This window comes from Penicillium canescens (genome assembly GCF_028828765.1).
Source record: "Penicillium canescens strain IBT 15451 chromosome Unknown utg000014l_segment0_segment0, whole genome shotgun sequence".
Lineage (NCBI taxonomy): Eukaryota > Fungi > Ascomycota > Eurotiomycetes > Eurotiales > Aspergillaceae > Penicillium > Penicillium canescens.
Window position 1 is genome coordinate 2,492 of NW_026703976.1, and position 12,232 is coordinate 14,723.

The 12,232-nt window shown below is 46.3% G+C and overlaps 3 protein-coding genes across 3 annotated transcripts; all 3 read left to right on the top strand.

Moving 5' to 3' along the window:
• Positions 1-3,418: 3,418 nt before the first annotated feature.
• Positions 3,419-4,010, top strand: N7446_014156 (uncharacterized protein; the record flags this gene model as incomplete). The annotated part of the gene is made up of 2 exons (XM_058522895.1): positions 3,419-3,684; positions 3,743-4,010. The coding sequence occupies 2 exons, from the start codon at positions 3,419-3,421 to the stop codon at positions 4,008-4,010; spliced, it is 534 nt and encodes a 177-aa protein (XP_058364771.1).
• Positions 4,011-6,146: 2,136 nt separating this feature from the next.
• On the top strand, positions 6,147-7,834 carry N7446_014157 (sugar porter family MFS transporter; the record flags this gene model as incomplete). The annotated part of the gene is made up of 5 exons (XM_058522896.1): positions 6,147-6,217; positions 6,276-6,619; positions 6,673-7,409; positions 7,460-7,664; positions 7,713-7,834. The coding sequence occupies 5 exons, from the start codon at positions 6,147-6,149 to the stop codon at positions 7,832-7,834; spliced, it is 1,479 nt and encodes a 492-aa protein (XP_058364772.1).
• Positions 7,835-9,341: 1,507 nt separating this feature from the next.
• N7446_014158 (fungal specific transcription factor domain-containing protein) lies at positions 9,342-10,685 on the top strand (the record flags this gene model as incomplete). The annotated part of the gene is made up of 1 exon (XM_058522897.1): positions 9,342-10,685. The coding sequence occupies one exon, from the start codon at positions 9,342-9,344 to the stop codon at positions 10,683-10,685; it is 1,344 nt and encodes a 447-aa protein (XP_058364773.1).
• Between the last annotated feature and the right edge of the window lie 1,547 nt (positions 10,686-12,232).

The window sequence follows — 12,232 nt, forward strand, 5'->3', positions numbered from 1 at the left end:
CGCAGAGCCCATCCTGCGAGGCACACTTGATCACGCAGAGCCCATCCTGCGAAGCACACTTCTTGACGCAGAGCCCATCCTGCGAGGCACACTTGTTGACGCAGAGCCCATCCTGCGAAGCACACTTGTTGACGCAGAGCCCATCCTGCGAGGCACACTTGTTGACGCAGAGCCCATCCTGCGGAGACTCTTGTTGTCGCAGATGTCCCTGCGGAGACTCTTGGTGTCGCAGATGTCCCTGCGAGGCGCTTTGTTGACGCAGGACCTAGGCTGCGGAGAACTTGGTAATGCAGCGGTCTCCTGCAGAGAACTTGTTAACGCAGCGGTCTCCTGCGGGTCTCACTTGTCATCACAGCGCCCCCTGCGAGGATTATTGTTGACGCAGACCTATCCTGCGAGGTAGTCTTGTTTTCGCAGCACCTCCCTGCGAGGATTGTTGTTCACGCAGGCCTATCCTGCGAAGCACCTTTCTACACTCGCGGGGCTCATGGCAGCGAGGGAGCACAGTCTTACATCGCTGGGCTCGTGGCAGCGACAGCCGTGGTCACGGAAGCTCTCAAGCCCGCAGGCAAGAGAGGTACACTATGATGCAACAAATTGTGAGGACCAAAGTGTGAGGATGGAAGTCCTGACAATTTTGGGCTGGGAATCCGGCCCCTTTTATATTTTTCGGTCAAGTCTCTACCAAGGAACCGGTTGCGCCGAGGGTAGCGAGAATCACTGTCCTTTGATTGGCGTTGAAGCACGTTGAACGACGTTGAAACGGTGTTTGGAGAATTTGTGGCCTATAGACTCAAGTTTCGACCTGGGATCATTTCTCTCAAATCTTGCGTTGAGTATGGTGGACCACTTTCATCAACTGTTGAAACAAAGCAACGCCGCAAAAATATGATTCCTACATATTGTTGAGTATGCAATTAAATCGCTCAACGCGGTGGCACTCTACATCTGCCTGTTTTAGCCACGGTCACCGTCTCTTTCATGAGGGTTGAAGTGCTTCAACAGATGCCAAAATAATAGGTTGGAAAATTTCTGGCTGACAGAAACGCTGGACTGTACCTGCGGTTGGCTGGAGGATCCTTGGTCTCGCTCGAATCAATCCTGTTCATCCTTGGCCCCGCGCCGCTGAATGTTGTTTCTTTCCTATCTACTCGCAACCAGCTAATGTTGCTTTTACTAGAATCTCTACTCCCTGACCGCACAGATATTGACATACTCTCAAGCTCAGGATGAGGATTGTCCTTCTTCGGGAGGGCATAACCAAAAGACCAGAGCTTATTGGAAAGCCTCCATAGGAAACCGAGCCTAGGACAGCCATGTAAAATGTGCAACCAGGCCCACGAGCTAGGTTCTCGTGATCGCCACCATCTCGCAAGAGTGCAACGCTACTATCACACTGATGTGGCCCTGGAAACGAATAGCACCCGACGGGCTAATCAAACACTATGCGCGAATATAGACAGACGCAGGTACGGTTCTACGATGCAGATCCCAGCGACGACCCACGGGACAGCAGATCAAGAAGGTTCTATTTGTCGGCCGGGGAAGAAATTGGAAGGATTGCAAAGGTCCAGATACGAGCTGCAACCCCAAACATGATGGCCGTTAGTGTCCGATGGAACAGGTCTTTATTGCTTAGGAGGTACGGCTGAGGCAGGTGAGGTATTTGGAATATCACGCGGATTTCTGGGCAACAGGATGGTAGGCTGAAGCCCGATCCGTGGTTGTGTTCTCCTTGTTGCTCTCAAAGAGTGTAAGCCCCCTCTGTCAAGTGGTAAGCTACTCTTCGTCTATTTGGCCTGTAGAACGTTCCAGAAGCTATGTATCTTCTCATATCTTCTTCTGAATAAACCTTCTCCTAATGAATTAACTCAGTTTGAGCCCAACACTTCTCTCTCCATCTGCCCCAATTCAATCGCCAGTCTGATATCTCTTGCAGACAGCTTAGAAATACATGCCGATTTTGGGCAGAACCACATGGGCTTATGCAAATAAAGTCTCCCGTTTTGGTATTAAAGCCGAGAAACCGATTGGCTCTCGGAAATGATAGGAGTCGGTGTTGTGGGCTGGCCCATTCGCGGTCCCCAATATTTATTTTCAAGCAGCTGGCAGATTTTTACTATGACTCTGTCGATTGAGAATATTTTGGATAAAGTTGTGGTCTTTTACAGTATTCCTTACCTCATCAGGCCGGGATCTTGGTAATTCTGCCCCTATTCCTTTGATTTCTCTATGGCTGTAGGGACTTGACCACCATCAATCTAGAAAGTAAGTTGAAATGAAGATGATTTGGGTTCTAGCCACTGATCAAAGGTCCCGCTCATGATTTTCAAGTCTTTGTGAATCTAACTTTTATTTGGATCCATCACTCTTGCATGTTTCTTGAATTTGATTCGGGACCATCCGGATAAGGGACCTAGAAGGACCATAGGAGGAGGGATAGGATCCTGTGCTTAAAAGGACTGTTCCGTCCGACGTAGTTGAGGGTTCCTCAAGAAACCGTTTTGCCTCCAATTTGACTTGTTGCTTTCTTCCTTATTTAACTGACAGGTCATCTACCCTGCAAGTGGATTTTTTACTTTCACAACATCCCACCTCTTCATTTCGGTGGATAAGAAATTTTTCAAGTAGGCTACAGCAGCGTAGATTATAGAGTTTAGCCATTGAAGACTCCCAGGCCAGGTACTTCTTCTAGGAGCCTTGTATTTCTTCTCCATCGCCTCGGGGCCTGCCTTACTCATACCTGCTCTTGAAGGGAAAATATTGTAAAAATAAATATCGGGTAATATAAGGCGAAAGGGGAGCCTCTGTATAGTATCCTGAATGAACTAAAGCTTCTGTAGTGCTAGGTGGCTCCTAGAACCTACTCCTTTGCACCCAGAAACATTTCAGAGGCCTCCAGGAGCAAGAGAGTTCCCAGGGCCAAGACAGTGTGTTCCTAGCACAGATAGAACCGCCGACAGGAACGTGACCGATTCTGGATAGTGACGATGGATAGTCCTACAAGCTACGTACGATTTGCTGTGGCTATGGTATTTCCTGAGTCTCCGTTTTGGTCGTCGGCCCGCAGATGTGTCCGATGTCTTCGGAGTAAACCAGCTCCTGGAATCACCCTGGGCTCCCAGGGTCTGCTATCTTTTTAATAAGGGCGTTAGGTGCTCTTTGATTGGTCGGTCGCTGTATATACCATACTAGTGCACTTTGTGGAAGAGCGTTTGACCCGGACGTGACGTTGTGGGTGAAGAAATACATAAATACATGCTTCCCGTCCAACCATGGTAACCTTTATCCATGTACCGAACCAAGACCAGTCATTCACCCCCAAGACAATTTGATTTCAAATTCGGAAAACCATATCGATGCTACTACAGCAACAGCTCTGGATCATGCTTTGAACAAAGCCCAAAGATGTCTAGACATGGTTCAGGACACAGCATCTCAGAATACCCAAGTTGTTGGAGTTGCGGAACGCCTTGGCAACCTGCTTCTGAACCTACAAGGCCTCAACGCTAAGCAATGGGGCTCTCTAGACGGTAATGTACTATCCTATGTCTTTTCGCTCTTATATTGCTGCATCGCGGAATGCTACGAGCTCGAATCTACTCCGCTAGCAATGTCGTCGCTACGCGATGGCCTTACCGCCTGCAATTTGGCTCTTCAATGTGTGCATGTCGCAGTTTTGATGTATGTCTTGATTTCTCCATCTCCTGCTTGTCATAATTCTAACCAAAACGCTTTTTAGAAATCAGGACAACAAGAGATCAGTATCTTCACAGCAGCAGAAAGTCACGGAGGCCATAGAAGCAGTGGGCAACAAAAGATTCAAAAATGCGGATGGAATGAGCCCAGCGATATACCATTCTCAGGCTGTCCTCAATTTGTTGGACACTCGTGAGCCAGGTGCTGCGGCGGCATCTGGCGACATGCATGTGAGATTCGGCGGAGGAAACCGTGGTATTCAAGTCGCTGAGTATCATGGAAACATGGGACACTTAATCTTTCCTCTCTAGAAGCCCCAGCAGATTTGACGAAATTTGTATGCTGCGCATCTGGATATACTGCTCTGGACGTCTACTTGCTCTTTATATGGACGGAGACAGAAAATGCGCATAAAACAAGGAAAATTCCACTTTTTCCTGGACTTCATTTTCCCTGTAGCCTTCAGCCAAGGAAAAAATCAAGCCCAAGCAAATTGATATCAGAGCAATAAGACCTAATAAGTAGACTTTTCCGCTTACTTCTGGAAGCAGTAATGGGACGGCCTCCGTCTGGGCACCAATTGGAGCGAACGGGGCGAACCATCGAGATAAAAACACCTGCTGGTCCTATCCATAGCGAACGACCGAGCACGTCAAAGCACAAAATCCTGACACGAAGTACGTTTGGTCTGGAAGAAAAGGGTTCTTCTGCTCATTTATATCAGTGTGATAGTGAGACAATGCAGCATTTTTGACCCTGGGAGTTTTAAAGGCCTGGGGACCACAAACCAGACCATGGAGGATTCGTAGGCGTAATTGGACTGCGCACAATCGGACCATTCTAAAGCTCCCCTTTCTATGCATCATATCAAAAAATGATTTCCTTTCAACGCCACCATTCTTTAGCTCTTCGTCTGTCTGAGGTGGAATACACGAAGGATCGAAATTAGTTTCACCACTTGCACAAAGAGATTCTCTCTCGAATCTGTCCCAAACACGCTATACCCATTACTCTGCCTGAACCCCTTTCTTGGCAGTATTCCAGTACAGTCGTAAATGACAAATTAAAAATAGCTTCTGTGTTGGACCCGTATGGTCTTTAGGGTGTCTTGAACATTACAACCTTTATTGCAAACTGTCGGGACATATACTCCCGTCAGAATAAGCAAAGACAGGTTGTACGTAATCTTGCTAAGCAACGGCTCCCGCCGTATGGATTCAGGGGTATTGGGCCTTGACCTAGGAGGAGACACATCTATTTTTACATGAATCAAATTGACTTTTGCTTTGGAAGCATAACCACTGTCCACTTAACTGTGTACACAGTACCTAGCTGGTGATACCAACACTAGGTAAAAAAAAAAAAAAAAAAAAAAACCAAAACCCTCGAGTTGGGCTGAAACTCAAATCCATAAGCATTAGCCGATTGTTTGGAACAACTCAATTGCCGACATACATTATGCATCCAAATCGGTAACCGATAGGCAGTGCTCAACTTACCCCGCATCTTAGTACTGGCAGTGATTCGTGCGTGAAGCCTATCTCCTGAATTCATCCATAGGCTTGAAAAGCTTGACTTATAGCCCTAGGTGCGAGGAACTACCTGATCTCCTCGGTCTCTCCCCATAAGTGATCTTTTCAAAGCAGTTGGCAGGATAAATGCATAGCGATTTAGAATCTATCGGTAAACGCTCTGATTCTCAGGGGTTGCTCTGCTCATCTTAACAATACCGTGGTATTTTGCTGTTTCGGCAATTGCGGGTCATTGGTGCGAAGTTATTGATGGCTTGACGCCCCAGACTTTTAACACCATTGGGGCTCGTATGCCACACTCCAGATCCGAATGTCTGCAAAGTTGGTTTTCTGCCACAATACCTTGTCGGCCGAAACAATATTGCTGAAGAGTACATTGAACCATGGTCTAAGCAAAGTTTGACGCCACCCCCGATATTGCTGGCCTTCGAAATGAGTCTAGAACATCCAAAGAAACCGGAGATTTATTGGTCACTCTTACCTCCTATTCAACCCAGTTCAGTTAATTACCGATATAATGAGGTCTAGTGACCCGCTATCGGTGACTGAAATGATAGCATTTGGCTCTAAACCTACATATGGCCACTCTGTGGGGAATCCAGTTATCTGCGCGGTTAGTGTCGAAGGCGAAGGTTTGCGCCCTGCTCGTATAGTATAGGGCTTCAGTTTGAATTTTGGACCTCAATGGGCCCAAACAACCCATGTGACCGAAGACATATTTCCCTTAACGGGACATTATATGAGGATGAACCTTGCTCTCTCTGCATGTAATATTTGTGTTTACATTCCTCTGCGTTTTGCTCCTAAGGCAGTTCACTAAGCTACTACGTTCCGCGGCGAAGTTTCAGTGACTTTCTCCGAGTTGTATTTAACAATTTGTGCTATACACTGCGTAACTCGCACCCCAGCTACAGCATGAAACTACAAGGAAATAACCTCTTTGCTGCCGTGACGGCGTTGACGGCGCTTGGTTTCATGCAGATTGGGTAAGTCGATAAGAGCTTGGCTTTGCAGGTTTCAATAGACGTGATTGACCAGATACAGGTATGACAATGGCCTCATGGGAGGCCTCGTGAACCAACGTGCCTTCAATGAGACATTCGATTCGCCTAATCCAACCATGGTTGGCCTTATTGTTTCTATCATGGAGGTCGGTGCATTTTTTGGGAGTATATGTACTGCGTTCGTAGGCGAAAGCTTGGGACGCAAGAAAAGTATTGCTATTGGCGTCGTCACCCTGATCGTCGGATCAGTTCTACAAGCTACAGCTTATCATCGAGCGCACCTCATCGTCGGGCGGGTTGTCTCTGGCATTGGTCTTGGCATGGTGAACTCGACAGTCCCAGTAATGCAGGCCGAGTTTGCTCCGAAGGCTTCCCGAGGATTGTGTATGTGCTACCGTCTGCCAAATGCCGCGATACTGAATACTAACACGGAACAGATGTCTGTATGCAAATATCCACCCTTAATTTTGGAATCCTCTTGGTGTATTGGATTGATTACGGCTTCTCCGCACAAACCGCTAGCTACTCCTGGCGTGTACCCGTTATCCTCCAGTGCGCATTTCTTCTCCCTATGCTTATACTACTGCTCCTTGTGGACGAGACCCCACGGTGGCTTGCAGCCCATGACCACCATGACCAAGCATTGGATGTCCTTCGCCGGTTAAATCATGGAAAGATACCCGACTCTGATATTCTAGCCCTCCATGAAGATATCATTCGCACTGTTGCCGTTGAAAAGGCTATCGGAGCTGGTTCTTGGAAAGACCTTCTCAAGAATGATAAGATCCAGAGTCAGAAGCGATTCTTTATTGCATGTGCCATTCAGATATTCCAGCAACTAGGCGGAATCAACGCCATAATTTACTACTCTGGGACATTGTTTGAGAAGTCTGTTGGGTTTTCAGCGCATATGTCTAGCTTGATGTCGGGCTTTCTGCAAACATGGTTCTTTATCGCCTCCTTCATTCCATGGTTCCTGATTGATCGCATCGGCCGACGTCCATTATTGTTGTCAATGGTTTCAGTCATGGCTGCTGTAATGGTTGCGCAGACGGCTCTCATTTACCAGGTTCAGAATAGTACGGCCATCGCTCACCAGAGTGGCATTGCAGCAGCAGCAATGCTTTTTATATTCCAAGGAGCGTTCACTATTGGTTTTCAAGCAACTGTTTGGGTAAGTTTACATCTAACGGAGTGACTGTTCTGGCTAACTAGACCCACCAGGTCTATCCATCAGAAATCCTACCTCTACGGCTACGGCAACGTGGCTCGTCAATAAGTACAGCCGCGAATTGGATTTGCAATTATCTTATTGTACAGATAACGCCACCAGCAATCAGCAACATTGGCTGGAAAACGTACATTATATTCGCTGTATTGAATACTCTCTGGGTCCCCATCATCTATCTCTTCTTTCCAGAGACCAAAGGTCAGAAAATGTTTCATGATTTCTGAACCAATGTTAACGAAACTCTAGGCCTTCAGCTTGAAGATGTTGACCGACTCTTCGCAGGTGATGACGAACATGTGGCAGTGGAATTGTTCACTGCCAAACCTGCTATAGAGCACGCTGAAATGGCGGGGAAAGAAGTGGCTTAGCTTACAAGGTATGTACCCGTCACATGTGGATAACAGGCACCTCTGTTCTTATGTACTCACGATCGTTTTGTGTGTCTGGCCGTAGGCTTCAATTTTTCGTGTTCAAAGTTCGGAACGGTTTTATGTTACTTGTCTATGCAGTCAGTTTGTCTTAAAAATTTGCCCTCCATGTCAGATGCGCAATATGTGTATTGAAGGTTCCCTACAAATAGGCCAGGCTAAAATGCATCAACCTGCCTTGGCAGCAATCTAGCTGCCTAAGGCTAGCCTCTCTGTTTGCTCCAGGGCCCTTTTCCAGGTGGATTCTTCCTTCTTCGATAGTTAGTCACAGAACCAAGATATTTTCTCCCACCAGTTTACATGGCGGTCCTGGCAGTTTGGGATCGATTCAATTTGCTAAGCTTCACACCCAGGGCCTATAAAGCTCGTCCTCTATAGGCCGACCAAATAGCTTTGATTTTTGCTGTGTGTAGTCCACTTTATAACCAACACGTTTACGGCAACAATGTGCCCGAATTGAGACTTGAGCCTCAACAACGCCCAAAGTGGTGAAACTTTGAAAATATCTGTTATTGCACACTGTCTGAGGGGGAATACCAAAATATGGCATATTTTCGCTGCTCCGCAAGTACCTACCGTCTGATACATCCTGGTCGAGCTCTGTGTAATCATCATTTCACTTCTATGGATGTCTGGTCAGGGGGCAGACGTTACAAAAGAGTTTTTATCCGAAGTCATTGAATCGTTATAGCTGCAACATCGGAAAGTCGGGGATAGTTGCCATGGAACGCACAATAGCTTTAACTCGCTGGAGAGCTGTAGTACATTAAGATACATGATGTAGCTGATTAGAAATATACAGCATAGAAGAAATAGAGTGATTGGGAGCGAAGCGCGCTGCGGGTAGCGATCTCAGCAGAACGGAGGCAAACGCCAACAATATCTCCTCGATCTGCTTCATTGGTCAATTAGCAATATTCTCTCTGGTCCAAGCAATATAGACGTAAGGTGCAATAAAATATGTAGGCAATTGGAGTACTCAAAGTTGTCTAAACGTACAGTACATGGAAGTACTAGTTGTGGAATATCCAACCAGCCCTACCACAAGGACTACAGGGTGGTCAAAATTTTACTGTCATGCCTTCTCGAAGAATATCCAACAGTCTTTTATTGTCAGAGTTCTGGGGTATTCCCTCAGTCGGCTCACGCACACATAATACAGTAGCCGATGCAGCGCTTTATCGGCAAATGAACATATCTTGCGCCACCACTTGAAAAGTCCTATTATCTTATTATCCCGCCCTATAAAATCCCAATCAAATGATACTCCTTGCTCAAAAAGCCGCACTCTTCGCTCACTTTTCCTAACCCTGCTTTTGTTTACGACGAACTAATTACAATATTCGCTACGTTTAAGCACCGTGCAGGCTGGTTTATGGTTATTGGTAATTGAAGACCTCTTTTTTCCGTAAATAAAAGACATTATCTAACAGTTTAAAGAAGCAAAATGTGCTTGAATATACCGTGGAATCCATCCGACGCGTGGCAGTACTTGAGAGACATAGCCAATGGATCCCACGATTGTCCTGAAACACCAGCAAGTGCCCCGAGGGCTCGGACAGCCTATTTACAATTATCGAATACCACCCCGGCGGACACTGTTGATGTTGATGAGGCATACACTGGTCTTATGAAGTATAAACTCATCCAAAACGGTACTTTAGACGCTGAAACTGTGCTATGCCTGGTTCAACTTTATGCAAGCCGCTTCCACAGCTATTTTCCAGTGGTCCCGAAAGGCAACTTCGACCCACACACTCTAAATGAATTTGCGTCAGCTGAAAAGTACCTCTTCACCGCTGTCCTCACAATTTCTTCGAAATCTCTAGACAATATGCAACACATCCACGAGAGCTGTTCCGAGTACATGCGAGAACTTCTTTCCGAGATTTCTTTTGGGGCAGATTGTGATATCGATGCAGTTGAAGCATTGCTTCTTCTAGCTCAATGGGAGCCTCCCGGCCTCCTTGCACGCGTTGGGTATATTGGAAACGGAGAGGAGGATCGAGCTGCGTGGATGCACGTTGGTCTTGCTTTGCGTGCGGCGCAATTTCTAGGACTAGAGCGCGCATTTGTTCCAGGTGAGTCTGCCGAGCCCTCTAAAAGAGGCTCTCGACAGAGGCTTACCTGGATCGGCTGCTATATGTCGGATAGATTGTTGTCAACCCGCCTCGGGCGCTCATTTTCGCCTAGCAGTCCTGGTAGTACCGTAGCTTCAGTTTATCATGAGTTTTCCGTACTCCAACCTACCAATCCGGAAGAAGACGCCCAAGGAAAGACTTTTCAGGCACATCTTGAGCTCATTCAAATGCACAGCAATTTCCATATGTTTAGAAACTCGGATATCTGCACAACTGACCACGCGACAATGGATCAAGATCATTTGAAATCTGTGGAGGAACTCTTGGTGGCCATGTCGAACTGGCACCGGATTTGGGGTATCCTAGCATGTGAGGAAGTGATGATAACCTTTTGGACACCACGGTTTGCTGCTGATTATAAAACAGGTCCTATACACCTAAAAGCAACACTTCAGATGGCCTATGAATATTTACGCTTTGACGTCAATGCCTTAGCTGTCAAATCTGAAATGCGCCGAGCAAAGTCATCTGACTTGTACGTTGGCTGCCATGACGATCAGGATATACCCATCAACAATTCAAACGGCACCCGTGACTTTCCTTTCATGCATGATGCTATTGATGCCGCGAAAATGTACTTGAATATTCTTGCAAATTGTGTTGATCCTGAAGAACACTTGAAGTTCATGCCGTTAAGATATTACTTGTGAGCCAGCCCCCTGCTATTGAGTCTTCTGCTAATTTATTTGCAGCCATGGTATACATGTGGCTTCATTCCTCTGCAAGGTAACCGTCAAGATTATTTCAAATGGCCAATTTCTAACGTAAGTGCCAGATGCTTTCCATGAGATTTATGATGATGGAAGAGAAGGTTGCAGTTGGAGAGCTGCTACGTCGAACAAAGCTATGCTTTGAGAGGTCAAGCTCCGGGCCCTATGATGTAGGATCCCGATATGCTCGTCTCTTGATGCTTCTAATCCCGCCACAACTGCCTCATTCGACTTCATCACAAATCTCGGGCTGAACATTAGACCATAGATTATAGAATCCACCAAGATCCTATGTCACTCTCCTTTCATACCTTCGACTCAAATGGAACTTCCTGGTTTAACATGAGCGAGCAGTACTACTGATTCGATTTTCAGCGGTCAGCAGGTACGCAGAACCAAGCAGTATCCTTAAACATTAAACCCTAGACATGGGATATTCCTGTAGAGCAGCCGAGAATAATACTGGTTTGCTGCACCCAACCCACCCCTCTAACCCTATACACTAGGGTCTTGTTATTGGGGTTATATAGCCTACTTCTTTCACTATTACTGGCCTAGTTCGTTTATCGTTTCTGACTTTAACAATTTCCTTGAAATTACCGTTATTACATAATGTCAATGAACAGGTCCTTGCCGCACAGTGCAGCAGAGTAGGCCACTGCTGATTCCTCCCTAATGCTTGACGTCCGTTTGCCGTGACCTACGGTTAAAACTTGGATACCCGGCCTACACTGCGTATAAAGTGACTGAACTTGCCCAAACATATTTGCAATGTCGTCTGCATTGCTAACATTCACTCTATGAGACGTGACCTGACGGGATGGGTCATACGTTTTCAGCTCAGTAATGAGGGCTTCGATGGTCGATTCATTGGTGGAATAAGTCAATGCGAGATGAAATGTTCTCCATGGGCAAATAGATCACGAAGGTAGCTGCTGGAATACTTTTTTGGAACACGTTATGCACGAGCATCATATAACCGTATAAGGACGCCTAACGTGACTGACCACCGTGTAGGCCACGAAACCCGAGCTATTAAATTTAGATGCTTTTATCTCGACCATAACGCTACCTAGTCAATAAAACTGCCTATCTAGGTCAAACTGGACATGCACCTCTTCTATGTCCCTGAATTTTGCAATAAACCGCCATTCAGTAATGCTTTTCTTCCCGGCTGTAAAGGCGGCAAAGGCCTTCGGTAGATGGTATTTACTTTCTAGATCAAGTGCCCCTTTTTTTATGCTTCTCATTTGTGACCTGTAAATTGCTTACTCCTTTCCCGTCAAGTGCAGCCGATTGCATCGAATTTTTGTACGCTTTTAGAGTCAGGTTTTAATCGGACTCGGAGGGGTTCGAGACCTCATACGAAGTAACGCTTTAATGAACAAAGCTTATCTTTGTAGTTTCGTATAGTTCAAAGGCAATTTTGGCTCTCGTTTATTACCCTGGCTCAGAAGGGAGGGGGTTTGCTGTTCAAAGTTAAATAT